At 41.1% G+C, this 27,582-nt stretch overlaps 1 protein-coding gene across 2 annotated transcripts in view; it reads left to right on the top strand.

Moving 5' to 3' along the window:
• The first annotated feature begins 10,906 nt into the window (after positions 1–10,906).
• itga4 (integrin alpha 4) overlaps positions 10,907–27,582 on the top strand; it is a 37,926-nt gene continuing 21,250 nt past the window's right edge. The window contains exons 1-13 of one of the 2 annotated variants that reach the window (XM_036959125.1): positions 10,907–11,331; positions 11,677–11,792; positions 12,040–12,134; positions 13,510–13,639; positions 13,850–13,917; positions 14,344–14,473; positions 15,631–15,716; positions 16,674–16,736; positions 17,114–17,251; positions 22,627–22,735; positions 23,361–23,455; positions 24,605–24,695; positions 27,371–27,416. In XM_036959125.1, the coding sequence (XP_036815020.1) occupies positions 11,156–11,331; positions 11,677–11,792; positions 12,040–12,134; positions 13,510–13,639; positions 13,850–13,917; positions 14,344–14,473; positions 15,631–15,716; positions 16,674–16,736; positions 17,114–17,251; positions 22,627–22,735; positions 23,361–23,455; positions 24,605–24,695; positions 27,371–27,416 (1,343 nt within the window). In that variant the 5' untranslated portion in view covers positions 10,907–11,155. The remainder of the gene's footprint in view (positions 11,332–11,676; positions 11,793–12,039; positions 12,135–13,509; positions 13,640–13,849; positions 13,918–14,343; positions 14,474–15,630; positions 15,717–16,673; positions 16,737–17,113; positions 17,252–22,626; positions 22,736–23,360; positions 23,456–24,604; positions 24,696–27,370; positions 27,417–27,582) is intronic. The other variant, XM_036959124.1, reaches the window with a different exon arrangement.

Here is a 27,582-nt window from a genome sequence, read left to right as displayed (position 1 = left end):
GTTTACAAGTTGGAACACTGAAATGTGATATGTAATCTACACCTCGATAAGACTGACAGAAATCCTCATTATTTTCTTTAGTGATTTTCAATTTGAATGGCATTATTTCTATCTAACCTACACTTTCTTATTCTGAACTTCTAACGTGAGCTGGACGGGTGTGGCTTAGTGACATTGACCACACAAGCAGTTACACCTCCAACACTGCCAAAACACCTGCTCTTCTGGTGTCCGCTATCTCGCGTTTACGCTTGATCTGATTAATGTCAAGTGTTCCTGAGCACTGCTACTGTTTAGTTGGTGATGTCAGATAATCGTACAATTATAGACTTGATTCTGGGCAACTTTTAGCAAAGTGCAGAAATGTATTCTTACCAATAAGTCTGTGGCGGATCTCTGTCATGCCCACAGACCTGGTGGCAAAGCAGGAAATTCAAGGTTGCCGTCATTTAAAAAGTGAGTTCCTATGTGTGGTTTCATCCCAAGTATGCTAACCAATGTTGAGGTCAATTCCATTTAAGTTCCAGACAATTCAGAAAGTAAACCATTTTCCGATATTGAAAATACTTGAATTGGAATGTCTGTGTACTTCCAAAATACAATTTGTAGTTGTATATTTACTGACAAATTACAGTTCAGCTGTAGAAACACATTAAAAGTTGTTTCCACTGCCTTCACCACAACTCAGAAGCCGGTAACTTACTATAGAGTTACAGGAAAACATGTTTTACAGTTTATGCCATAAGCACATCTAAAGTATCATATAAGCTTAAATGCAATTGTGAATGAGGCTAATTTGCAGAAAGGGCATAAAAGTGCATGGCCATTGACAGTAAATATATAGCAAAACACTAATATAGTATACTATTACTGTAGAAATGTATGTATAATGACTCAAATTGACCACAAAGTTAACAGCAATGGCTGGCTAACAGTGTAGTTTAATGTTATCACATGTTGAACAACATGATTTCGCATATGGAAAATCACATCAATCATGTGAAAACGTGTTTTTAGAAGACTTCATATGTGACATTTCACACGTGAAAACGTGTGATTTTGAAACACTTCACATGTGATCATGTTTTCATGTGTGCAATTCCATGTGTTATCGCTGTTCGGCTAAAATGTGACACCAGTGAGGGTTTGAACGCACCACCTGTAGATTTGAAGTAACTTTCAAATCTTCTGCACCACAACACCTGGAGCATTTACCTAAACATTCATTACCTATGATACATCTCTGCACTTAGCAAAAGTGCCATCTGCACCACTAGTTCAGTTATTCTGACTATTCTCTCATCATTGATTACATTTACTTACTTCAGCAATTTGAGGGTTTTCTGTGACGTTGTCTAATGTTGGTGGGCATATTATTTTACTTTGTTACACCTGAATCACTATGATAAATATCACCGTTTTTATTTTTTAACAAGGCAGAGATTTACAGTACTTTGAAGTTCAACGTGTAGGAATTCAGATTGACTGATTTACTCACACAGACATTGTGGCATAGCGGAAAGTTTGGAATGCTGTGAACCAAGAGGTTGTAATTTTAAATTCCCAGGTAAAAAAAAGAAATAATAATTACTGCATAAATAAACATACACAACGTAGTTGTTTGTCAAATATCTAAATTGAGAACACTGTGTGTATCATGTTGACTGCATTTCGTTTGCAAGGCATCACATGTGAGATCTCATGTGAAAATGTGAATCCACATCTGGAAGGTTATGTGATCACATGGGAAAGAACACATGGTTTCACATTTGTATTTGTACTTATTATGGATCCCCATTAGGTGCTGCCAAGGCAGCAGCTACTCTTCCAGCAGTTCAGCAACATAACACAGTTACATACAGTTTAAAATACATGACATTACATTTCATAGCACGATACCCAACACATTCAGTGTGCTCCCTCAGGCCACCACTCCACCACCACACGTTTACAATACAAGATCCATGTGCACGTGTGTGTAGAGTTTGTGTTTTATCATGTGAATGTGTGTCTGTGCTAGTGTGTGTCTCTTCACAGTCCCCACTGTTACATCAGGGGTATTTTTATCTGTTTTTTTAAATCCGATTCTACTGCTTGCACATGTGAAGTGTTTCAAAACACATGGTTTCCCAATGTGCAATATGTGGAAATGTCACACGTCAAATCATGTGATATCATGTGCTTTCCCGTAAGGGGATTCTCATTCTAGTTGGAACACCATCAACCTCTGTGTGTGCTTCTTTTTGGAGATTGTAAGGGTTTTCGTCCTCCTCTTCTGACGAGGAGTAAGATGTCAGACCAATGTGCAGCGTGGTAAGTGTCCATTTTAGTTTATTAAAACTGAACACTAAAAAATACAGAATAACAACGTGACTGATACAAATGAAAACAGTCCTGAACTGTGAAACAAACATCCAACAGGAAACAATCACCCACAAAACACAATAGAAAACAGGCTCCCTAAATATGGTTCTCAATCAGGGACAACGATTGACAGCTGCCTCTGATTGAGAACCATACCAGGTCAAACACAGAAATAGCAAATCATAGAAAAACTAACATAGACAACCCACCCAACTCACGCCCTGACCATACTAAAACAAAGACATAACAAAAGAACTATGGTCAGAACGTGACAGAGATCTTCTTCTTCACACCAATTTACAGCCCAAATAAAGACCAGGACAGTGCTCTATCCTTGAACCCCCTTAGTTCTGGCATGTATTTACTCTTAAGGAGTGGCTCTTCATACAAACCCAGGAACAAGGTAGTGCATCGCCTGCCATTGAAGCGGAACCACCCCTCCATGCCCCTCCCTGCCTCTACCCCATCTCCTCCTGGCCCATTGGAGAGCACCATTATAAGATTTGTAGTGGGTCCTGTGGGACCAGTGCATGCCTTGGCCACAGCTGGGGCCTGTCATGAGCTGCTGCCCTGGGTGCAATTCACAGGCAGCTCATCATGGTTCTCCTGAGAGACACTAGGGCCTCTCACAACCTTGTGCATAGAGCTTGAGGGGTGTGTGTGTGTGTGTGTGTGTGTGTGTGTGTGTGTGTGTGTGTGTGTGTGTGTGTGTGTGTGTGTGTGTGTGTGTGTGTGTGTGTGTGTGTGTGTGTGTGTGTGTGTGTCTCGAATAGATACGACAACCATGTGGATGAGCCCAGGGGAAGAGTAGAGGAGGAGAGGAACATATTGGGGAATTAGAGATAGTTCATATTTTCTTGGCTTTATCCACACAAACATTGGGATTTCATGGCTTCCTTTTGATGGGAGAAACTGATTTTTCTGATGAGGGGTTGTCAAATTCAAAGCAAACAGAGGGATAACAGTAAATATGAAGAGCTTCTTTCCAAAACACAATATATTCATTGTCATGTTCTGACCTTAGTTCCTTTGTTTTGTATTTTGTTTTAGTATGGTCAGGGCGTGAGTTGGGTGGGTTGTCTATGTTAGTTTGTCTATGATTTTCTATTTCTGTGTTTGGCCTGGTATGGTTCTCAATCAGAGGCAGCTGTCAATCGTTGTCCCTGATTGAGAACCATATTTAGGGAGCCTGTTTTCCATTGTGTTTTGTGGGTGGTTGTTTCCTGTTTAGTTTTTTGGTTTCACCTTTCAGGACTGTTTGTTTGTCGTGGTTGTTGTTTTGTCTAGAGTTGCATATTTCATTAAATAATATGAACACTTACCACACTGCACCTTGGTCCTCCTCTCCTTCCCCAGACGACAAGCGTTACATCCATTTTCAGAAAAGATGGTAAATTAGCTTAACGTTTTACACACACACATGAATGTACCCATAAGCGATAATTTCTGGTTAAAAACACAAATGTGATTTTTGGGGGGATATAACGTATTGGAAATAAACTCTTCATATGTTTTAAATCAATAGAGTGTTTCACACAGGGTGGTCACAAATACAACCATCAAAGCATTCCCTTGATCATGTTTTCTTTCCCCGTTACGTTGTTGTTGTGTGTTGTATGTTTCAAAACGCATATAATCATGTTGGGCTGTTTTTTATTATTATTACAGTATTTCCAACAGGACACTTAATAATATTTTGCCTGTAAGTATGATACCATCATGCTAACAGTTTACAGTGGTACACCAAGGCTGGTGTAATGAGTGGTACCTTTTCCCAATGGTATCTAATACAAGGCATGCCACGTGTTACACTCGGTGTGGAATTCGTTTTTGTAGTTTTGAAGCAACACTTAATATTTCCCCTTGCTAATGGTTTACAGTGGCATACAAGGTCTGAGCATAATGGTTTACAGTGGCATACAAGGTCTGAGTATAATGGTTTACAGTGGCTCTGGGATACTGGCTACATAATGAGTTCACCTACCTATTGAGACCATGCCATGGAGAGACTGGGTGGGCATTCCCCAGCCACCACGTAATGCCAACACAGGCACTCTCATGACCGAAGTCATTACAAACTACTGTAAGAGAGAGCGAGTGCTTCAGGAGCTCCCTCTAATTTAACTCCTTTAATAAGGGTAGTGATAAAATGCGTGGGTGGTGGTCGCATGGGTACATACCGTGTAGAGTAGAATAACCACATCCTGCTATGGCATACACAGAGGTAAGAGATTCAACTAGTGACCATTCAGCTACTGTAATTATTACCTGTATCATGTTATTTAGGAACTAAACAGAAGAAAATAGACTGATACCAGAAGGGACTACCTGAACTTGACAACAAGAAATGCTCATAATCATTTTCCATTGCATATCCTAATGAACATAGCCCTGGTCTTGTTCCACTTCCCACAGTATCAGGAATGTCACAGGGATTCAAGGTGATCATCAGTGTTGAAGGGAAGATCCTCACCCTTCATTTATGTGCTATAGCGCCATAGGTATAACAGTTTAGTACAGTTTATGTATTCAAATATCTCAGATAACCAGACAAATTAAACATGAATTAAACAATTAAACATCCAGGCTTTAGAAAATAACCTCACATGGATATACTGTAAAGGGTGCATACAGTCATAAACTGTGAATGGTCTTTTTTCTTCAAAAATTTTTTTGGACGATTTTTCTTTCTTTAGGTAAAATGTAAGGGACCTTTATGCTTCCTGTGCTTGGTGCTTTAAACAGATCCCTTTAACTCCCTGGCAGTAGCTGAAACACAGGTACACGAGATAAGATAAAGGAGACAGCTGAGGGAGCTGGATATCTAGACACAGACAACATAGTCAGTTAGGTTAAATGTTTAAACACAGCCATGTGTGTCATTTGTTTATTAATTCGTAATAGTAAGGACAGATCCCGGAGACGAGGAGCAAGTACAAGGAGTGAACATTTAATGAAACACAGACAGGAACAGAATACGGGCAGTGTCTGGACAGGGGAAAACAAAATGACAATAATGCTGTCATGGGGAACAAACTGAGGAGCAGACAGATATAGGAGGGGCAATCAAAGGATGTGAAGGGGTCCAGGTGAGTCCAATGAGCGCAGATTTAATGATGGTAATGATGGTGACAGGTGTGCGTAATGAAGGGCAGCCTGGCGCCCTTGAACACCAGAGAGAAGGAGCGGGAGCAGTCGTGACAGTAATCCCTGAATAAGGAAACAGGGATGTAACTCTACAGTTGCCAGGATTGTCGTAAACTGCTTTTATGAAATGATCGGGGAAGCCTGGTGGTGTACGGCTAAAACAATGCTCAAATCTAGGCTGTGTTAGATTGTGTGTGTGTGTGTGTGTGTGTGTGTGTGTGTGTGTGTGTGTGTGTGTGTGTGTGTGTGTGTGTGTGTGTGTGTGTGTGTACAGAAAGGGTTCCTGGATGGTCTTCTCTGGAAAGCCCTGACCATAGGGCGGGCCACACCCACACACACACACCATACAGCCATGTTAAGGATGTTACGACAGAGATAGCCTTGCGGATGAGGCCCCTGGGAGGGGAGGTCTGACTGCTTGTGTCCCAAATGGCACCCTATTCCCTATTTATTCCACTACTTTTGACCAGATGTCAAATGTAGTGCACATTATAGGGAATAGGGTGCCATTTGGGATGCAGACACTGTCCATCTGCCTGCTGGAAAAGATCATGAATCAGCTTTCCATTTATTCCAGTTTCCTGTCTGTCTGTCTGTCTGTTGAGAGAGAGAGCTGCACTTCCTAACCTCCTGCCCAATGTATGACCATATTAGAGAGACATATTTCCCTCAGATTACACAGATCCACAAAGAATTCAAAAACAAATCCAATTTTGAAAACCTCCCATATCTACTGGGTGAAATTCCACAGTGTGCCATCACAGCAGCAAGATTTGTGACCTGTTGCCACGAGAAAAGGGCAACCAGTGAAGAACAAATACCATTGTAAATACAACCCATATTTATGCTTATTTATTTTATCTTGTGTCCTTTAACCATTTGTACATTGTTAAAACACTGTATATATATATAATATGACATTTGTAATGTCTTTACTGTTTTGAAACCTCTGTATGTGTAATGTTTACTGTTAATTTTTGTTGTTTTTCACTTTATATATTCACTTTGTATGTTGTCTACCTCACTTGCTTGGCAATGTTAACACATGTTTCCCATGCCAATAAAGCCCTTGAATTGAATTGAATTGAATTGAGAGAGAGAGAGAGAGAGAGAGAAAAAAAACGCCTATGAGATTAGAGTAAGAAGAGCAAACATGATGTAATATTCAACAACAAGAAGGGTTGTTTACAGTGATGGGATGATCTTCACTCGTGTCTTGTAAAATATGGAACCCCCGACCGTTCGTCCAACCATTGCATGGACTGTTGGTGCAATTTAAGTCCCTCCCTGTTCCACTCCTATCCCAGTCATATGCTCCATACACAATGCATTAGCACATCCATGGGCTGGCCACACGTGAAGTTTTGTTTGTTCAATGGCCAAGCTAACGATGTCCCTCACTTGTCCCTTGACGTACCCCATGGGTAGTTTCCACAAATCAACTCAATTACCTCTGACTAGAGAAACTATACAGTGGGGTCCATTGTTTGTTTACATGATGACATTTCCTCTACAGAGTTACAGAGGAGACCTGGAGGAGATCCGTATGAAGGTTTTCCCAATATTGAGGACAGCGGGATGTAACAAGGCTTTTGTTTTGTTTATGATTTCATTGGTACTCAGGAAACTTCAGAGAATATTAACTAATGGTGATGGGATAAGGGAGGAGAAAGACATGCAAAGTCATCACACACATAAACAAATATTAACAGAGAGAGAGAGAGATGGTGAGAGGGGGGGAAGTAGTGAGAGGCATAGTCACGGAAAGTAGGGGTGCCGAGAGTGCTGCAGCACCAGTGAATAATCAAAAATAGAATTTGTATATACACTACTGTTCAAATGTTTGGGGTCACTTAGAAATGTCCTTGTTTTTTAAAGAAAGCACATTTTTTGTCCATTAAAATAACATCAAATTTGTCAGAAATACAGTGTAGACATTGTTAATGTTGTAAATGACCATTGTAGCTGGAAACGGCTGATTTTTAATGTAATATCTACATAGGCGTACAGAGGCCCATTATCAGCAACCATCACTCCTGTGTTCCAATGGCACGTTGTGTTAGCTAATCCAGGTTTATCATTTTAAAAGGCTAATTGATCATTAGAAAACCTTTTTGCAATTGTGTTAGCACAGCTGAAAATTGTGGTTCTGATTAAAAAAGCAATAAAACTGGCCTCCTTTAGACTAGTTGAGTATCTGGAGCATCAGCATTTGTGGGTTCGATTACAGGCTCAAAATAGTTAGAAACAAATCACTTTCTTCTGAAACTCATCAGTCTATTTTTGTTCTGAGAAATTAAGGCTATTCTATGCGAGAAATTGCCAAGAAACTGAAGATCTGGTGTAACGCTGTGTATTACTCCCTTCACAGAACAGCGCAAACTGGCTCTAACCAGAATAGAAAGAGGAGTGGAAGGCACTGGTGCATAACTGAGCAAGAGGACAAGTACATTAGTGTCTCTGTATGCCTAATGTCCATTGCTCGGGTTTCTTGGCCCAAACAAGTTTCTTCTTATTATTGGTGTCCTTTTGTAGTGGTTTCTTTGCAGCAATTCGACCAGGGAGAACTAATTCACGCAGTCTCCTCTGACCAGTTGATGTGGACAGATGTGTCTGTTACTTGAACTCTGTGAAGCATTTATTTGGGCTGCAATCTGCGGTGCAGTTAATTGCTGATCTCTGAGGCTGGTAACTCTAATGAACTTATCCTCTGCAGCAGAGGTAACTCTGGGTCTTCCTTTCCTGTGGTGGTCCTCATGAGAGCCAGTTTCATTATAGCGCTTGATGGTTTTTGTGACTGCACTTAAAGAAACTTTCAAAGTTCTTGAAATTTTCCGGAATGACACATCATGTCTTAAAACAAAGATGGACTACCATTCTTCTTTGCTTATTTGAGCTGTTCTTGCCAAAATATGGACTTGGTATTTTACCAAATAGGGCTATCTTCTGTATACCACCCCTACCTTGTCACAACACAACTGATTGGCTCACACGCATTAAGAAGGAAAGAAATTCCACTAATGAACTTTTAACAAGGCACACCTGTTAATTGAAATGCATTCCAGGTGACTACCTCATGAATCTGAAAGACATTACTTTGTCTCAGTCATGAGACAGCCATGAATGTGAAATGTTAAGTACGTCTTTGAAAAGACAGAGATGTGCTTTATTGCGTTATATGTTATGAATGCCAACGTCTATTCACTGTTCTTGGAGGTGTCATATGTGAGGAAAATTTGATTGAAAGCAAACTAGTAGTACAGCGCAGAATTCAAAACAGCTGATGAACTGCCTCTTGAGTCTAGGCCTTTGGTTTAGACTAGTTTAATCATTTGTAGAGTAGCTCTCTATTTGTCCACAGTATGCATTTTTTAACCATTATGAATGGCTAAGGATTCCATATGTTCTTCTGAAATATTAACACAGTACTGTAATTTTGGTAGCTCTTCTGCCGATCTGACACAATCACAATCATGGTCTTGACTCAGACTCTCAGCCCTCACCCCATACCCGGTCTTGGTCTTGATTCAGACTCTCAGCCCTCGCCCCACTCCCGGTCTTGGTCTTGACTCGATTTGCTCCAGTCTCAACTCGGTCTCGCTTTAGGTGGTCTGAACACAACACTGGGTGGAACATGAAGTCTCCAGCACAAGCACACTGGGTTTTATTTAGTCACTAATGTCTGTCCCTGCGCGGCCATCGACCTCTGAGGCTTTGGCAATAGGACATGAATCAAGTTCCATTACACTTAGACCTGCTACCTCCTTCCTTCTTTTCCTCTCTCTTCTCTTTTCATCTCTTTACTTGATTTGCTCTTTCCATTACTTCTGTTGGGAAAACGCCACATTATAAGCCAAAGAGCACAACACCAAATATTTGCTTTGTTGTGTCGACTTGTGTGTGGTCTCTCTCACGAAACACAGGTTTTCACCACCACCATTCAGCCAAGTGGAGAAACCCTCCCTCTATCCTCCACCTAATATAACTGAGCAGGCAATTGTCCCAGCAGACCAATGGTAAGACACTGGCTTCGCATGGTTCATTTAGGCCTACACCGTGGGAATAATACCTGGTTGGTTGCAGGAGATTATTAGTGCACAAAGAAAACACACACACACACACACTGTTGCTCAATATTAGCTCAGTTGTAGTTACTGCAAATAATGATGTATAGAAATTAATAGACACAGAAGAAAAAAATTCCTGACAGACGCTAAATTCACATCATGTTCCGGACGGACCAATATGGGAAAATATCGTAGACAGACATTCCAGACGGTCTCGCCTCGTAGGATAACATTCCCTGTTTCCTGACACTCAATCATGGTCCATATTCATTTGTTTTTAAAAAATAAAATATCAATAGCCTAATTCCATTCCTTCTTAATGAAACAACAGGTGTAGACTAACAGTGAAATGCTTACTTATGGCCATGCACAACAATGCAGAGAGAAAAAATAGAGAAATCATAGAAAAATAATGACACAAGGAATAAATACACAATAAGTCAAGTTAACTTGGCTATATACAATGAACTTTGTCAGAAAGATAAAGTCTATGTTTTGTATGTGTTACTTTTTCTATTTCCTCACCTATTACAAAAAGCAAATTAGACTTGAGCATTATTCTGGCACAAAATGACAGCATCAGAAATATACAGTAGCCCAGCCATATATAGCCAACAATCAATTTCAGCAGCATCTACATGTACCTGACAAAATAAAGAAAACAGTAAATGAGTAAATGAGGGATACAAAGTACAGTATATTGAAAGCAGGTGCTTCCACACAGGTGTGGTTCCTGCTTAGGGTCATGTATAAAAAATGGCTAGAAGAAGAGAATCTCAGTGACTTTGAAAGAGGGGTCTCAAAGGAGTAAAGGTGGGGTTTATATATGTGTGTGTGTGTGTGTGTGTGTGTGTGTGTGTGTGTGTGTGTGTGTGTGTGTGTGTGTGTGAATGGGTGTGTGTACGCCTACATCAGTCAGTTAGTCACCAGGTCTCAACCAAATTGAACACATGTGGGAGATTCTGGAGCAGTGCCTAAGACAGAGTTTTCCATCACCATCAACAAAACCCCAAATTATGGAATTTCTTGTGGAAGAATTGTGTTGCATCCCGCAAATGGAGTTCCAGACATTTGTAGAATGTATGCCAAGGCTCATTGAGCGGTTCTAGTGGCTCAGGTGGTCCAACGTCACGTTATATTGCTGTTTCCTTTATTTTGACAGTTAACTGTAAAGTGTGGATTTGATTCGAGCCTTTCTGAAACGTTTCACTGTACTGTTAATTCCAGGGAACACATCTTTCTCTTAGTTTGACTGATGTGTAGGTAGGAGGGTTCAGCGCTGTGAGTTTGGGGAACAGCATGTGCCCGCCGCCCACCAGAGGTTCAAAGCTGAGAACTTCCACGTGACGAAATTTAGCCATGAGCACAGCAGACCTACGGACTCAGGCAGCTCGCTACAAGAGTTGAGTGTTCAGTCTCTATTCAACTGCCGTGCTAAAGTTGTTATCGTTATGTACAACTTTTCGCTGTTATCCTGACTTTTAATCATCGAAAAGTTTGACCTTTCTTTTGTTTCCCTCTGCCATCAATTGAAGTCTCTTCGTGTTGGAAAAGTTTGTGTTTTATTGTTTTTTTAAATGGAGCGAAAGAAGCCGGTGAATCTTTATTGCTGTTGGACCTTTCTTCTCGCTTGGTGCTGTAGTCTCACTGACTGTTACAATTTGGATGTAGACCATCCGGTTAGTTTCAGTGGCCCAAATGGATCTTTATTTGGATATTCTGTGTTGTTACATAAGAACAAGCAACACACATGGTAAGCGATTACAACATTTTGTAGGCTTATTTAAAAAAAAAACTTTAGTCATAAAACACTAACCGAATAGGCTACACACATGTATTATACTCTAAGAATAAACGTTTCCTGGGGGATCCTTTAGGGGTTCTTCAAATTGAAACTGTGTGATACATTTTAATTAGGGAGTCAATGAACTTTGACCAGTAACTGCCCATTTAGGCTGTCCAGTTGCCGTTTGACAACTTTTTGAGTGTGAAATTATATATATATTTTTAAATCACACAGTTGGGATATTGATGTGTGTAAAACTATAACGTTAGTGAATGGTTGGCTGATGATGATTTCCATAATTATCTGTTATAGGTTATTAGTCGGAGCTCCAGTTGCGAATTCAACATTCGATCCAACCCTTATAAAACCAGGAGCAATTTATAAGTGCAACTTCTCAGGCAATAGAGAATGTCAGCAAATATCAACGGGTTTGTATTATTGATGTATTGCATATCCACTCAACTTTACAAAGAAAGAATGTGGGACCTCCATGATAAAAATGAAGTGGTTCTGTTTATTTGACCAAGGTGGTTTGGGGTATTTGTTCACTGACATTGGATTATAAGAAAACATAATACGTTTATAAGGCAATAATACTGGTTATGGCAACTTCTCATATCTTGCTCTTGTTCTCTCTCTCACTTTCTCTACATGTGGTGTGTGTGTGTACTACAGGTGTGGACAGTTGTGGGAAGACTTGCTTCTCTGAAAGTGACAACCAGTGGCTCGGAGTCAGCCTGTCTAGACAGCCTAGTGATGGCCATGTATTGGTATGTTAAGTCACTCAATCAATCAGATTGATTTATAAAGCCCCTTTTACAGCGGCAGCTATCACACATTGCATTACAGTGATGGCCATGTATTGGTATGTCAATTAGTCCCAGTAGGGGTACACAAATGTTACAACCCATTCCAGTGATGGCCATGTATTGATATGTAACAGTACAGTCATATACAGTCTTTGTGCCCATTCTGAGACCTAAATCAAATGATGAGATAGGCAACATCTGGTGAATTTAGTTGAAATAAGAAATAAGGCTAGCATCATTTGCAACCCTATCAGACCTATGTCACTAGTTAGAAGACCCACAACATGTACATGTTTTGTTTAGCCCTATAGTCTATTGTTGGTGAATGTTATTTTGGAAACTACACTTTATATATATTCATAAGTATGTGGACACCCTTCAAATCAGTGGATTCTGCTATTTCAGCCACATCCGTTACTGACAGTTGTATAAAAATAGTTCACACAGCCATGCAATCTCCATAGACAAACATTGGCAGTAGAATGGCCTTACTGAAGAACTGCCTCTGGAAGCAACGTCAGCACAAGAACTGTTCTTCGGGAGCTTCATGAAATGGGTTTCCATGGCCAGGCAGCCACACGGAAGCTAAAAATCACCATGTGCAATGCCAAGCGTCGTCTGGAGTGGTGTAAAGCTCGCCGTCATTGGACTCTGGAGCAGTGGAAACACGCTCTCTGGAGTGATGAATCACGCTTCACCATCTGGCAGTCCAACAGATGAATCTGGGTTTGGCTGATGTCAGAAGAACACTACCTGCCCGAATGCATAGTGGCAATTGTGAATAATGGTCTGGGGCTGTTTTTCATGGTTCGAGTTAGGCCCATTAGTTCCAGTGAAGGGAAATCTTAACACTACAGCATACAATTACATTCTAGACGATTCTGTGATTCCAACTTTGTGGCAACAGTTTGGGGAAGGCCCTTTCCCGTTTCAGCATGACAATGCCCCTGTGCACAAAGGGAGGTCCATTCAGAAATTGTTTGCCCAACATCAGTGCAGTGCCCAACCTCACTAATGTTCTTGTGGCTGAATGGAAGCAAGTCCAGCAATGTTCCAACATCTAGTGGAAAGCCTTCCTAGAAGATTGGAGGTTATAATAGCACCACCAAGGTGGGAGGGGCAACTCCATATTAATGCCCTTGATTTTGGAATGATATGATCGACGAGCAGGTGTCCACATACTTTCAGTCATGTAGTGTAGCTGCTGGACAGGGCTTGCATTATGTCCCTCGTTAGAAGAACCATCGAGTTGACATTTTTTGTGTGTAGATTATTACACTGTTGCTCAAACAGTTGCATTTCATCCAACACATCTGTGCTGCTTCTCGTTCCACAGGCATGTGGGCATCGTTGGAAGAACGTGTTCTATTCCAGGAAAGACAACCAGAACAAGCTACCTCATGGTGTCTGCTACAGATACGAAGCTGACCTCAAACAGTCTCAACCACTTATCCCATGCTATAAAGGTACAACGTCTTTCTGTTTAGTACCTGTAAAACTACCCTTTTCTTGTTGTGAGACTTGTCTAGATAACCCCATCGTGCTGAAACATTGCTTCTTCTCAGAAGATTGGGAGTATGCAGTCTGCATGTTTTTATTTTTCATCATGACCAAGGCCACTCCTGTAATTCATCTGCACTGAGAGGTTGAATGAAATGACATGTGTCTCTTTCCAGATCATCAACGGAAGTTTGGTGAAGACTACGGATCATGCCAAGCAGGAATATCCAACTTTCTGAATGAGGTATTAATTCCTCTAGATATTATTTTTAGACCCATAGTTTATGTGAAGCCTGTGCTGGTAATACAGCCTGTGCTGGTAATACAGCCTGTGCTGGTAATAAAGCCTGTGCTGGTAATACAGCCTGTGCTGGTAGTAAAGCCTGTGCTAGTAATACAGCCTGTGCTGGTAATACAGCCTGTGCTGGTAATAAAGCCTGTGCTGGTAATACAGCCTGTGCTGGTAATACAGCCTGTGCTGGTAATAAAGCCTGTGCTGGTAATACAGCCTGTGCTGGTAATACAGCCTGTGCTAGTAATACAGCCTGTGCTGGTAATACAAGTCACAAACTTACAAGCACGTACAGAAAATCCCAAACATACAGTAAATCCCAAACATACATCACAAACTGCCATTCTATAATGTATGTTTTGTGTTGTTTTTCTTCAGGACTTGATAATAATGGGAGCCCCTGGGACATCGTACTGGACTGGGTCTGTTCTGGTCTACAACACCTCCAGTATGGTCCTGTCTGCCTATGTGGATGACGACAGCACTGTACTCTATGGCAGTTATCTGGGTACATATATGTAATACAACATATTTAGGTACATTAGGTACATTAATAATAACATGGTTGGAGACCATCAGAAGGACTTGTCTTGTTGTCACACGTCTCATTTGTTTTTCTGCAGAGGCTGTGAGTTAGTGAAGTGTAACGTAATGGAATTTGAAGAAGAAGCATGCTTTTTCTGTGTCTGTGTGTTGAGAGAACACGCTCTGTGTGTGTGAACAGGAAGCTGATTGTCAGGTGCATACACACACACATAAGCACACACACATAAGCACACACACACACACACACACACACACACACACACACACACACACACACACACACACACACACACACACACACACATACACACACATACACACACACACACACACACGCTATTGCTCAGTATGTGCTCAATTGTAGTTACTGCAAATAATGATGTTGTCTCTCTGTCAAGGGGATCCATATCAGTGTTTTTAACCAAACTAGTACCGGCAAAAATCGCATTTTTCTAACATACTTTTATGCATGGAAAAGACCTGTCATGTAAACCCTTTTTTGAAGCTCTTATGTTGGAATGTTGTTCTCTCTCATCAAGCCAGTCACATCTCAACCAGTACCATCTGGTTCTACCTGTGTTGTTGGTTGTACTAAGGTTGTACCGAGGTTGTATTAAGGTTTTACTAACGTTGTACGGACATTGTATTAATAAAAAGATAAGCCCATTCAATTTTAGCCTAAAATGACATACCCAAATCTAACTGCCTGTAGCTCAGGCCCTGAAGCAAGGATATGCATATTCTTGGTACCATTTGAAAGGAAACACTTTGAAGTTTGTGGAAATGTGAAAGGAATGTAGGAGAATATAACACAATAAACTGGTAAAATAGAATACAATTTTTTTTTATAATAGCTACAGTAAATTATACAGTGCAGTTAGATTAACAAGAATTTAAGCTTTCTGACAATATCAGATATGTCTATGTCGTGGGAAATATTCTTGTTACTTACAACTTCATGCTAATCGCATTAGCCTGCGTTAGCTCAAACGTCCCGTGGAAGGGACACCGATCCCAAAGAAGTTTTAACGTTGTAATGCGTTTCCATTGCCAGGCAACTTTGGTAGTCTGATTCGTTGGTTATATTAAAGTTGTGCTGATCCTTAATTTCATCACCAGGCTACTCGGTTGGCGCCGGCCACTTCCTTCACCCTGACTCCACAGAGATCGTTGGAGGTGCACCCCAGCACAGGCAGACTGGTAAAGTAAGAGTTCATTTCATTCCTGTTTTTCCTTTTACCCCCATCCCCATCACTCCGTCACCTGCCTGTAGATAGAAAGCACAGTACCAACACTTGCACATGTATCGGCTCGTTTTGTATGAACTGACAAGCAGGGGGTAGTAAAGTGGTAAGTACAATGCAGTATTTGTGTTTAAATCACCATCCAGGCTGATGTCAAATATATGATGAATCAGGCATTCCTCCTTCTGCTGGTGAAATGTATGACATTTGTGTTGCTGAAAAAGACCATGGCACCCTATTCCCTATAGTGTACTACTTTTGACCAGAGCGCTATGGGGGTGACATGTGGGAGACACATACCATGTGTTAGCTGCTCTGGTCTGTCAATTACATTAGTAAGATCTTGTGATGATTGGCCCTCTGTTGATTGATGACACTAAAGGCCTTTAGTCTGAATTAGCTGAAAGTATTTGGTTGTTAATATATTTACATTTAAGTAATTTAGCAGAAGCTCTTTTTCCAGAGTGACACAATCACTGCATTCAATCAAGGTAGATACTATGTGGGCAAGTAACTGTAAATGAGTGATAGATTGACATATGCTGTAGTTACCTCTGCTTCTGCTATATGTATAAGTTGGTAGTTCTGCTAAACTAATGTAAATGTATCTATCTGCAGAAAGAGGAAGTGGGGAGTCATTATGTCATGTGGCAATTCAGTGCACATTTTATGAATGAATTGTTATTTCCATGTTTTTTTACTGTACAAGTTGCCAGTTCTTAATGGCCTTACCAAATGCATCCCCCACAGCAGTGTTAGTATGATAGATTAAATATATTTGATCAGTAGAAAGCAGGTGATGTCTATGTGGGTATTGTGATACAATCTTAGTAGTGTATGCATTTTACCACCTGTATACTCATCCTTAGTTGGCTTTAGGTCCTGATGTGACCAGGTCTTGTTTCTCCTCTTCTCCAGGCCTACCTATTCAGAGCTGAAGAAAACATGCTGAAGATCATCAGTGAAGTCAAGGGAAGCAAGGTGAAAATTAGTAATCACATTGGAGTCATTAAGCAGACGCTCTTATCCAGAGCGACTTACATTAGTGAGTACATATATTATCCCTCATACTGGTCCCCCGTGGGAACCCTGGCAGTGTAAGCACCTTGCTCTACCAATGCGGGACCAATCTCCATTGGACATGCTCTTTAGTCTAGGACCGGGTTTAATCTGTGTCTGGGAAACCAGTCTTTAATGTCTCACTTCTTAATGTCTTGATTTTGACACAGAACTAGATCACACCTCCTCACTGCAAAAACACTTTGTGCCAACAACTGATGTCAAAAATGTCTTTAAAAATACATTTGGTTGATGTGATTGACTATATAGACATAAAACCTGCTTCTCCTATACTGTAGCTGGGCTCGTATTTTGGTGCCAGTGTGTGTGCCGTGGACCTGAATGGAGATGGCCTGTCTGATCTACTGGTAGGAGCTCCCATGTACAGCACCACGAGAGAGGAGGGACGAGTCCATGTCTACATCAACCAAGGAGCTGTAAGTACTGGGATCTTTCCGGATTTGTTTTTCCTTTATTTCAATACAACTTTATACAGCACTTGTCAAAAGTTTGAACACACCTACTCATTCCAGGGTTTTTCTTTATTTTTACTATTTTCTACAATCTAGACTAATAGTGAAGACATCAAAACTTTTAAATAACTATGAAATAACACATATGGAATCATGTAGTAACCAAAAAAGTGTTCAACAAATGTATATTTTATATTTGAGATTCTTCAAAGTAGCCACCCTTTGCCTTGATGACAGCTTTGCACACTCTTGGCATTATCTCAACCAGCTTCATGAGCTAATGACCTGGAATGCATTTTAATTAACAGGTGTACCTTTTTAAAATTGTATTTGTGTAATTTCAAATCAAATCACGTTTTTATTGGTCACATACACATGGTTAGCAGATGTTTAATGCGAGTGTAGCGAAATGCTTGTGCTTCTAGTTCCGACAGTGCAGTAATCGAACAAATTCAAAACGACTACCTTTTACACACAAATGTAAAGGGATGAATAAGAATATGTACATGAAAATATATGAATGAGCGATGGCCGTGCAGCATAGGTAAGATGCAGTAGATGGTATAGAATAGAGTATATACATGAGATGAGTAATGTAGGATATGTAGACATTATTAAAGTGGCGTTATTTAAAGTGACTAGTGATACCTTTAATAAATCCATTTATTAAATGTATGGCCAGAGAATTTAGTCTGTATGTTGGCAGCAGCCACTCTATGTTAGTGATGGCTGTTTAACAGTCTGATGGCCTTGAGATAGAATCTGTTTTTCAGTCTCTTGGTCCCAGCTTTGATGCACCTGTACTGACCTCGCCTTCAGGATGATAGCGGGGTGAACAGGCAGTGGCTCGGGTGGTTGTTGTTCTTGATCTTTTGGGCCTTCCTGTGACATCGGGTGCTATAGGTGTCCGGGAGGGCAGGTAGTTTGCCCCCGATGATGCGTTGTGCAGACCGCACTACCTTATGGAGAGCCTTGCAGCTGTGGGCAGAGCAGTTGCCGTACCAGGCGGTGATAAAAGTTTGTGAGTGTTTTAGGTGACAAGCCAAATTTCTTCAGCCTCCTGAGGAAGAAGAGGCGCTGTTGTGCCTTCTTCACCACGCTGTCTGTGTGGGTGGACCATTTCAGTTTGTCCGTGATGTGTACGCCTAGGAACTTAAAACTTTCCATCTTCTCTACTCCTGTAACGTCGATGTGGATGGGGGGATGCTCCCTTTGCTGTTTCCTGAAGTCCACGATCATATCCTTTGTTTTATTGACATTGAGTGAGAGGTTATTTTCCTGACACCACACTCCGAGGGCCCTCACCTCCTCCCTGTAGGCCGTCTCCTCTTTGTTGGTAATCCAGCCTACCACTGTAGTGTCGTCTGCAAACTTGATGATTGAGAGGGCCGTATCAGTGGCACTGTATTGTCCTCAAAGCGAGCAAAGAAGTTGTTTAATTTGTCTGGGAGCAAGATTTTGATGTCCGTGGCGGGTTTTCATTTTGTAATCCATGATTGACTGTAGATCCTGCCACAAACGTCTCGTGTTTGTGCCGTTGAATTGCAACTCTACTTTGCCTCTTGTTTTTATTTATTTTACTAGGCGAGTCAGTTAAGAACAAATACTTATTTTAAATGACGGCCTAGGAACAGTGGGTTAACTGCCTTGTTCAGCGGCAGAACGACAGATTTTTTTAACCTTGTCAGCTCGGGGATTCAATGTTGCAACCTTTCGGTTACTAGTCCAACGCGCTAACCACTAGGCTACCTGCCACCCTTATACTGACGCTTTGCTTGTTTGATTGCCGTGCAGAGGGAATAGCTACACGGTTTGTATTCGGCCATGTTTCCAGTTGCCTTGCCATGATTAAAAGTGGTGGTTCGCGCTTTCAGTTTTGTTCGAATGCTGCCATCAATCCACGATTTCTGGTTAGGGAAGGTTTTAATAGTCACAGTGGGTACATCATCACCGATGCACATGCTAATAAACTCGCTCACAGAGTCAGCGTATACGTCAATGTTGTTGTCTGAGGCTACCCGGAACATATCCCAGTCCACATGATCGAAGCAATTGGTCAGATCAGCGTTGGCTATACCTGAGCACAGGCATTTCCTATTTTAGTTTCTGTCTATAGGCTGGGAGCAACAAAATGGAGTTGCGGTCAGATTTGCCGGAGGGAGGGTGGGGGAGGGCTTTGTATGCATTGTGGAAGTTAGAGTAGCAGTGGTCAAGAATGCTACCAGTTCGTGTCGCGCATTCAATATGCTGATAGAATTTAGGAAGCCTTGTTCTCAGATTAGCTTTGTTAAAATCCCCAGCTACAATAAATGCAGCCTCGGGATATATGGTTTCCAGTTTCTATTTCTTTCCTTCTTAATGCGTGTGAGCCAATCAGTTGTGTTGTGACAAGGTAGGGGTGGTATATAGAAGACAGCCGTATTTGGTAAAAGACCAAGTTTATATTACGGCAAGAACAGCTCAAATAAGACAAAAGAAACGACAGTTCATCATTATTTGAAGATATGAAGGTCAATCAATCTGGAAAATGTCAAGAACTTTGAAAGTTTCAAGTGCAGTCGCAAAAACCATCTCGTTACCTCTGCTGCAGAGGAGAAATTCAGCCTCAGAAATTGCAACCCAAATAAATGCTTCATACACATTCAAGTAACAGACGCATCTCAACATCAATTGTTCAGAGGAGACTGTGTGAATCAGGCCTCCATGGTCGAATTGCTGCAAAGAAACCACTACTAAAGGACACCAATAAGAATAAGAGACTGGCTTGGGTCAAGAAACATGAGAAATGGACATTAGACTGGTGGAAATCTGTCCTTTGGTCTGATGAGTCCAAATTTGAGATTTTTGGTTCCAACCGGCGTGTCTTTGTGAGACGCAGAGTAGGTGAACGGATGATTTCCGCATGTGTGGTTCTCACCGTGAAGCATGGAGGAGGAGGTGTGATGGTGTGCAGGTGCTTTGCTGGTGATACTGTCAGTGATTTATTTATAATTCAGAGCACACTTAACCAGCATGGTTTCCACAGAATTCTGCAGCAATACGCCATCCCATCTGGTTTGCGCTTAGTGGGACTATCATTTGTTTTTCAACCGGACAATGACTCAAAACACACCTCCAGACTGTGTAAGGGCTATTTGACCAAGGAGAGTGATGGAGTGCTGCATCAGATGACCTGGCCTTCACAATCACCCGACCTCAACCCACCTGAGATGGTTTGGGATGAGTTGGACCGCAGAGTGAAGGAAAAGCATCCAACAAGTGCTCTGCATATGTGGGAACTCCTTCAAGACTTTTGGAAAAGCATTCCAGGTGAAGCTGGTTGAGAGAATGCCAACAGTGTGCAAAGCTGTCATCAAGGCAAAGGGTGGCTACTTTGAAGAATCTCAAATATAAAATATATTTTGATTTGTTTAACACTTTTTTGGTTACTACATGATTCCATATGTGTTATTTCATAGTTTTGATGTCTTCACTATTTTACAACGTACAAAATAGTAAAAATAAAGAAACCCTTCAATGATTAGGTGTGTCCAACTGTTTGACTGTTTGTAGGCCCACAATGGAAATTAAGGCATGATACAAACGTTTCATAATCAACACAACACCTTTCACATAAAAATATACAGTACATAACAGACAACGTTGATTTCTCTGATTCCTCTTCTTGCCTTCTCAAAACTCATTGGAGGAGGTCAGAGGGGAGGGAGAAGGTCAGAGGGGAGGGACCTTGGATTTTCTCCTCCAATGTGGCTTGAGGAGGCGACAAGAGCAGATGCGAGTAATTTAGGAAAAATTAATTGAGAGCGAGTGTAACGACCTTTGTTGGTGGAAGAAGGACCAAGGTGCAGCGTGGTATGTGTCCATATTTATTAAAATGAACACGGAAATAACAAAAATACCAAAGAGAAACGACCGAAAACAGTTCTGGCTGGTGCAGATACACAACAGAAAACAATCATCCACGAAACACAATAGAAAACAGCCTCCCTAAATATGGTTCTCAATCAGGGACAACGATTGACAGCTGCCTCTGATTGAGAACTATACCAGGCCAAACACAGAAATAGCAAATCATAGAAAAACTACCATAGACAATCCACCCAACTCACGCCCTGACCATACTAAAACAAAGACATAACAAAAGAACTAAGGTCAGAACGTGACAGCGAGACAACCTTTCTTTCAACCATATCATGAAAACAGTAGTGTGCAGTTTTTTTTTTTACCTTTATTTAACCAGGCAAGTCAGTTAAGAACAAATTCTTATTTTCAATAACGGCCTAGTACCTTGTCAGCTCGGGGGTTTGAACTTGCAACCTTCCGGTTCCTAGTCCAATTCTCTAACCACTAGGTTACCCTGCCGCCCCATGTTTTGCAAATTGCATTGTTTCTAAAGTAATTTGATGGCCCATTACCTATTGAAATGTTTACTTTAAACTGTGCATGGCTGTTATATGGAACACTGTCCCTGAAAATTGCCTTAAATTCAGTTTATTAATAGATTGAATGTTAACAAATGAAGGTTTCAGCCTGTAAACTTGTTCTGACTTTGCTACACTGTGCTAACTGATGCTAATTGGAGGCTGCTCTATAGTGTGTTGTGTCTCCATAAACACGTATGTGTGATATTCAAAATACACCCTCATGAACAGCTTGGCCATCTCAGATACTTGTTAAAACAGAACCAAACCAACAGGCACTTTCTCACATCACATATCACACATACTCTTACCATCACAACTTAACTCTGTAGTTACTATAATATGATAGTTAAGCATCTCATAGAATACTGTTGGTGTACACTATTATAACAAACACTTTTCAATACCAATGATGGTATGACTTTACATTAAGTTGCTCTTATAATTGGCTAGTAACATCTAGACTACCTATATGCAGCTTTCAGAACAATCAGATACCTCTATAGAAAAGCATATGGTCATGAAGTAAATATATTTTCCTTTCATGGTCATTTCCTATTCAAGAAGAGGCTGGAGATACTATATTGCACTGGCAGATGATCTAAAACAACCCAGCATAATGATAGCAGGACTTGAGGGCTGTTTCTTTGACTGATGAGTTTGTATTATGGAACACTAAACCAGAGTATACCTGCTACATTTACTGTGTTCCACTAAGGACCAGGCAACTCTGAATGACATGACTAACTTAATTACCAACCAAGTGACTAAATAACTGCAATTACACAATCATGAAGCTTAGCTAGCTACTTCCCCCATATATCTACATCAGCAAATTACTTATTTTTTCTTCTATAGGCAATTACCCTGGGAAGAGGAGAGAATGATTCTTTGACTGTGAATACATTTATCTTTCAGGCTAATATGAAGGAAGCAGAGTTTCAGTTGGCTGGAAGCAAATCGTATGCTGCAAGATTTGGGGAGACCATAACCGATCTGGGAGATATTGATGACGATGGCTTTCCTGGTGAGTTTTAATCATTATTTTAGCAAAGATGCATAACAATTTATATGTTAATGATGTGATATTCTGAGTAGGTGCTGTTTTAAGTATTGGGTGCTTATTGTTGCGCAAGCAAATCTCCCCACATTTTAGTTAAACACATTAGCAATCTTTCTCAGGAGGAACTAGACTAGAGTAAGTGACATACACCATATAACAGCCATGCTCCATGCTGAGCATCACCACTCACCAACCAGCTAACTACATCCTCAAAGCTGATCAGAGGGCCTCAATGTACTTCCAACTGCCACTTACACCAGCCTAGGTTCTTACCACACACACACACACACACACACACACACACACACACACACACACACACACACACACACACACACACACACACAGAGAGAGTGTGGCAGGTCTCAGTGTAGACTAGCCATAGGTTAGAGCATGTGCAGCCAGTCTGAGAGGAGTGGTGGGGGTCTGCCTGGTGTTTAGGTCATTATGCATTATGTCCCTGTAAACCTGTAAGTTAACTCATGCGTGTGTCCAAAAAATAATATATAGTGCACTACTAGGGAATAGGGTTCCATTTGAGATGCATCCTAAGTTAACCCCTGACTGACTGACTGTAAATATGTTCCAGATGTGGCGGTGGGGGCTCCGCAGGAGGAAGAGCTGCGTGGGGCTATATATATCTACAATGGGAGGAAGACAGGGATCTCTCAGACCTACTCTCAAGTATGTACACATCTACGGCTATGTCACAGCTGCTGTTTGTCTGCAGGCTTCAGGGACAGGAGATTACTGGGAGGGAAGAAGGAAGGAAAAATTAGGGAGGGAGGGAGTAGGGCTTCCAGGGATTGAAGGGAGGGAAGGAGGGGGTCAGGTTCTCCCTTCTCCGAGTAATTATTAGGGCCAGGAGATTAAAGGGAGGAAAGAAAGAAGGGAAAGAAGAGAGGGAGGAAAGGGAAGGAAGGAGGGAGTGACGGAAAAAGGGGGGTCAGGGTCTTCCTCCCCCTGACCAATGCTCTCCCTCATCCTGCTGTGACAAATGTTCCTTTGTTTTTTTCTGTGTGCTCCCAGACAGTCAGAAGAGAGTTCCTGACTCTGAATTGCTGCAATTTCCTAAAACCGTTTGGTCCCCTTCTTTTCTCTGTCTGAGCATGTGAGACATACCACGAAGATAACTAAATTTATTCTGCATATGTAAATAGATTTCTGTCAATGTGGAGTACAGCCCCTTGGAGAAAATGCAGTTACTGTGTATCCAAATATAGAGAGATTACATTGCTTGCATCTCAAAGCTCCTTGTATTAGGGGGGAGAGCAGCTATGCTATTAGGGGGAGAGCAGCTATGCTATTAGGGGGAGAGCAGCTATGCTATTAGGGGGGAGAGCAGCTATGCTATTAGGGGGGAGAGCAGCTATCCTATTAGGGGGAGAGCAGCTATGCTATTGGTGGGAGAGCAGCTATGCTATTAGGGGGAGAGCAGCTATGCTATTAGGGGGAGAGCAGCTATGCTATTAGGGGGGAGAGCAGCTATGCTATTAGGGGGGAGAGCAGCTATGCTATTAGGGGGGAGAGCAGCTATGCTATTAGGGGGGAGAGCAGCTATGCTATTAGGGGGGAGAACAGCTATGCTTCCTGGGGTCCAGAAAAATGAAGGTAGTTATATTCAATAAAAAAAAACATGACATTACTTTTCACAACATATTTCACCCCACATTAAGTGTGGGCCCTCAGGCCACTACTCTACTACCACGTAACTACAACACAAAATCCATGTGTACGTGTGTATAGTGCGTATGTGAACAGTAGTGTATAAAGTGTGTACAGTACAGAGGATTGTTAGCTGTATGACTAATCAAGCTGCTCTTGTTTCATCAGAGGATCACCGGGTCTCTTCTGGGTAATGAGTTAAAGATGTTCGGCCAGTCTGTTTCCGGAGGCATCGATGTTGACGGAAACGGTTACCAAGGTAGTGCTCCCTTTCCTGACTGTCACTGTTGTGTAGAGTACTTCCCTCCAGCACAATGAGGGAGTCTGTCTCTGTTTCTCTACTGCTGACTAGAACAGAACACACTGTAATGTCCTGCTATGATGTCACACACACTGTGTCTTAAATTAGTAAGGTTGTCAAAACACAAAATATGTCAGTGGTGGAAACGGAACTGAGGACAGGGGATGGGGAAATACGTGTGTGTGTATGCATGCGAGCGCGCATAAATGTGTGTTGCTACCCAGGGAAAACTGGGCAGTGGGGATTTCTATCACTAGGTGGTCACATAGTTTTCTACTCCCTCGCTGCTTCTCATGTTCTCATCTTCCACAAGTCTCACTCAATAAACTAAACAGGATATTCTGTAGACTCACTGACAGTGGGTCTTAGACTTATTTGTTTGTCAACTCTTTAGTTTGGCCATCCTCTCAACTAGCACATTGTTCAAGTGTACTGTGTACTGTCTGTCTCCAGCGTTTTTTAAAATTATTTGGTGCTATATGTGTTAGTAGTTGTCTCTATAGATTTATTCATGAGGGCAAGAATTACATACTTGTCTAAAAACAAATCACGTTAGCTGAGTACAGTTGATGTCTTGTAAGATGGAACAGGAATTGTTGAAAAGGTCTGTTGAGATGTTGAGTTGAGATGTTTGGATTAGTGTTAGGGAGCACATACTGATCATTGTTACAGTACACTGTTCTGGGATCAGAGTTGCAATTATCGGCCAAATAAACATAGCAAATGCCCCAAACAAGATTTCCAGTTTAATATTGCACTGTTACAGATTATACTGAGATATCCTACCCATGAAAAGCCTTTTAAAGTGATTGGCATGCTTAGAAACTACTGTAGTCAACAGGGTGCATACATTTGCAGGCTGATGTGGACTGAATAAATAATTGACTGAATGAATGACAAATGAGACTGATGTCTGCAGTAGAGGTCGACTAATTATTCGGACTGGCCGATTAATTAGGGCCGATTTCACATTTTCATAACAATCGGAAATCGGTATTTTTGGGCGCCGATATCCGATTTTTTTTTTTTAGTTACATTTTTTTGTATACTTTTTATTTAACTAGGCAAGTCAGTTAAGAATACATTCTTATTTTCAATGACTGCCTATGAAGTGTTGGTTAACTGCCTTGTTCAGGGGCAGAACGACAGATTTTCACCTTGTCAGCTCAGGGGTTTCCAATCTTGCAACCGCACAGTTAACTAGTCCAACGCTCTATCCATTGCACTCCACGAGTAATCTGCCTGTTACGTGAATGCAGTAGAAGCAAAGGTAAATTGCTAGATCTTATTTTATCTTATAAAAAACAGTCAATCATAATCACTAGTTATAACTACTAATCCAGTTTAGCAGGCAATATTAACCAGGTGAAATTGTGTAATTTCCCTTGCGTTCATTGCACGCAAAGTCAGGGTATATGCAAGTTTGGGCTGCCTGGCTCATTGCGAACTAATTTGCCAGAATTTTACGTAATTATGACATATATTGAAGGTTTTGCAATGTAACAAGAATATTTCGACTTAGGGATGCCACCCGTTAGATAAAATACCGAACGGTTCCGTATTTCATTGAAATAATAAACGTTTTGTTTTCGAAATGATAGTTTCCGGATTCGATCATATTAATGACCAAAGGCTCGTATTTCTGTGTGTTATTATGTTATAATTAAGTCTGATTTGATAAAGCAGTCTGACTGAGCAGCAGCAGGCCCGTAATCATTCATTCAAACAGCACTTTCATGCGTTTTGCCAGCAGCTCTTCGCAAGCACAGCGCTGTTTATGCCTGTCAGCCTAATGGCTGGTGTAACCAATGTGAAATGGCTAGCTAGTTAGCTGGGTGTGCGCTAATACTGTTTCAAACGTCACTCGCTTTTAGATTTGGAGTAGTTATTCCCCTTGCGTTGCAAGGGCCGCGGCTTTTGTGGAGCGATGGGTAACGATGCTTCGAGTGTGGCTGTTGTCGATGTGTTCCTGGTTCGAGCCCAGGTAGGGGCGAGGAGGGGGACGGAAGCTATACTGTTACACTGGCAATACTAAAGTGCCTATAAGAACATCCAATAGTAAAAAGGTATATGAAATACAAATAGTATAGAGAGAAATAGACCTAAAAATACTATATTAACTACAACCTAAAACCTCTTACCTTGGAATATTGAAGTCTCATGTTAAAAGGAACCACCAGCTGTTCTCATGTTCTGCGCAAGGAACTTAAATGTTAGCTTTTTTACATGGCACATATTTTACATGGCACATATTACTTTCTTCTCCAACACTTTGTTTTTGCATTATTTAAACCAACATTGAACATGTTTCATTATTTATTTGAGGCTCAATTGATTTTGTTGATGTTTTACATTAAGTTAAAATAAGTGTTAATTCAGTCATTATTACAACAACAAAAAAATTGTCCGATTTAATCGGTGTCGGCTTTTTTGGTCCTCCAATAATCGGTATCGGCGTTGAAAAATCATAATCGGTCAACCTCTACTCTGCAGCTCTTCTAAATTGATGAACAAACTGTCTTAGGGCTTTTAACACGTCTATAGCGTCTTGTGGGTACAGCAGGAAGGACAGGTTTACAAATAGAGTATGGAGGAAATTTTGTGTTCAAAATATCTTCATCTGTAACCCACAGACGTTGCGGTAGGGGCCTTCCTCTCGGACTCCGCTGTGGTTCTGAGGTAAGACCATGATCATGGAGAAATGTCAAACACATCCACAAGATAACTGACCTATTGGTAGGAAATTCCTGCATTGTTACGTGTCAGGTTAAAGGGACAACTTTCACTCATAGAGGTGAACTTTTCACTTTAACTGGTTTAGATGTATTGATTTTGACCCAATTCG

Source organism: Oncorhynchus mykiss, chromosome 22, assembly GCF_013265735.2.
Source record: "Oncorhynchus mykiss isolate Arlee chromosome 22, USDA_OmykA_1.1, whole genome shotgun sequence".
Lineage (NCBI taxonomy): Eukaryota > Metazoa > Chordata > Actinopteri > Salmoniformes > Salmonidae > Oncorhynchus > Oncorhynchus mykiss.
This window is presented reverse-complemented; position numbering and strand designations above follow the sequence as displayed.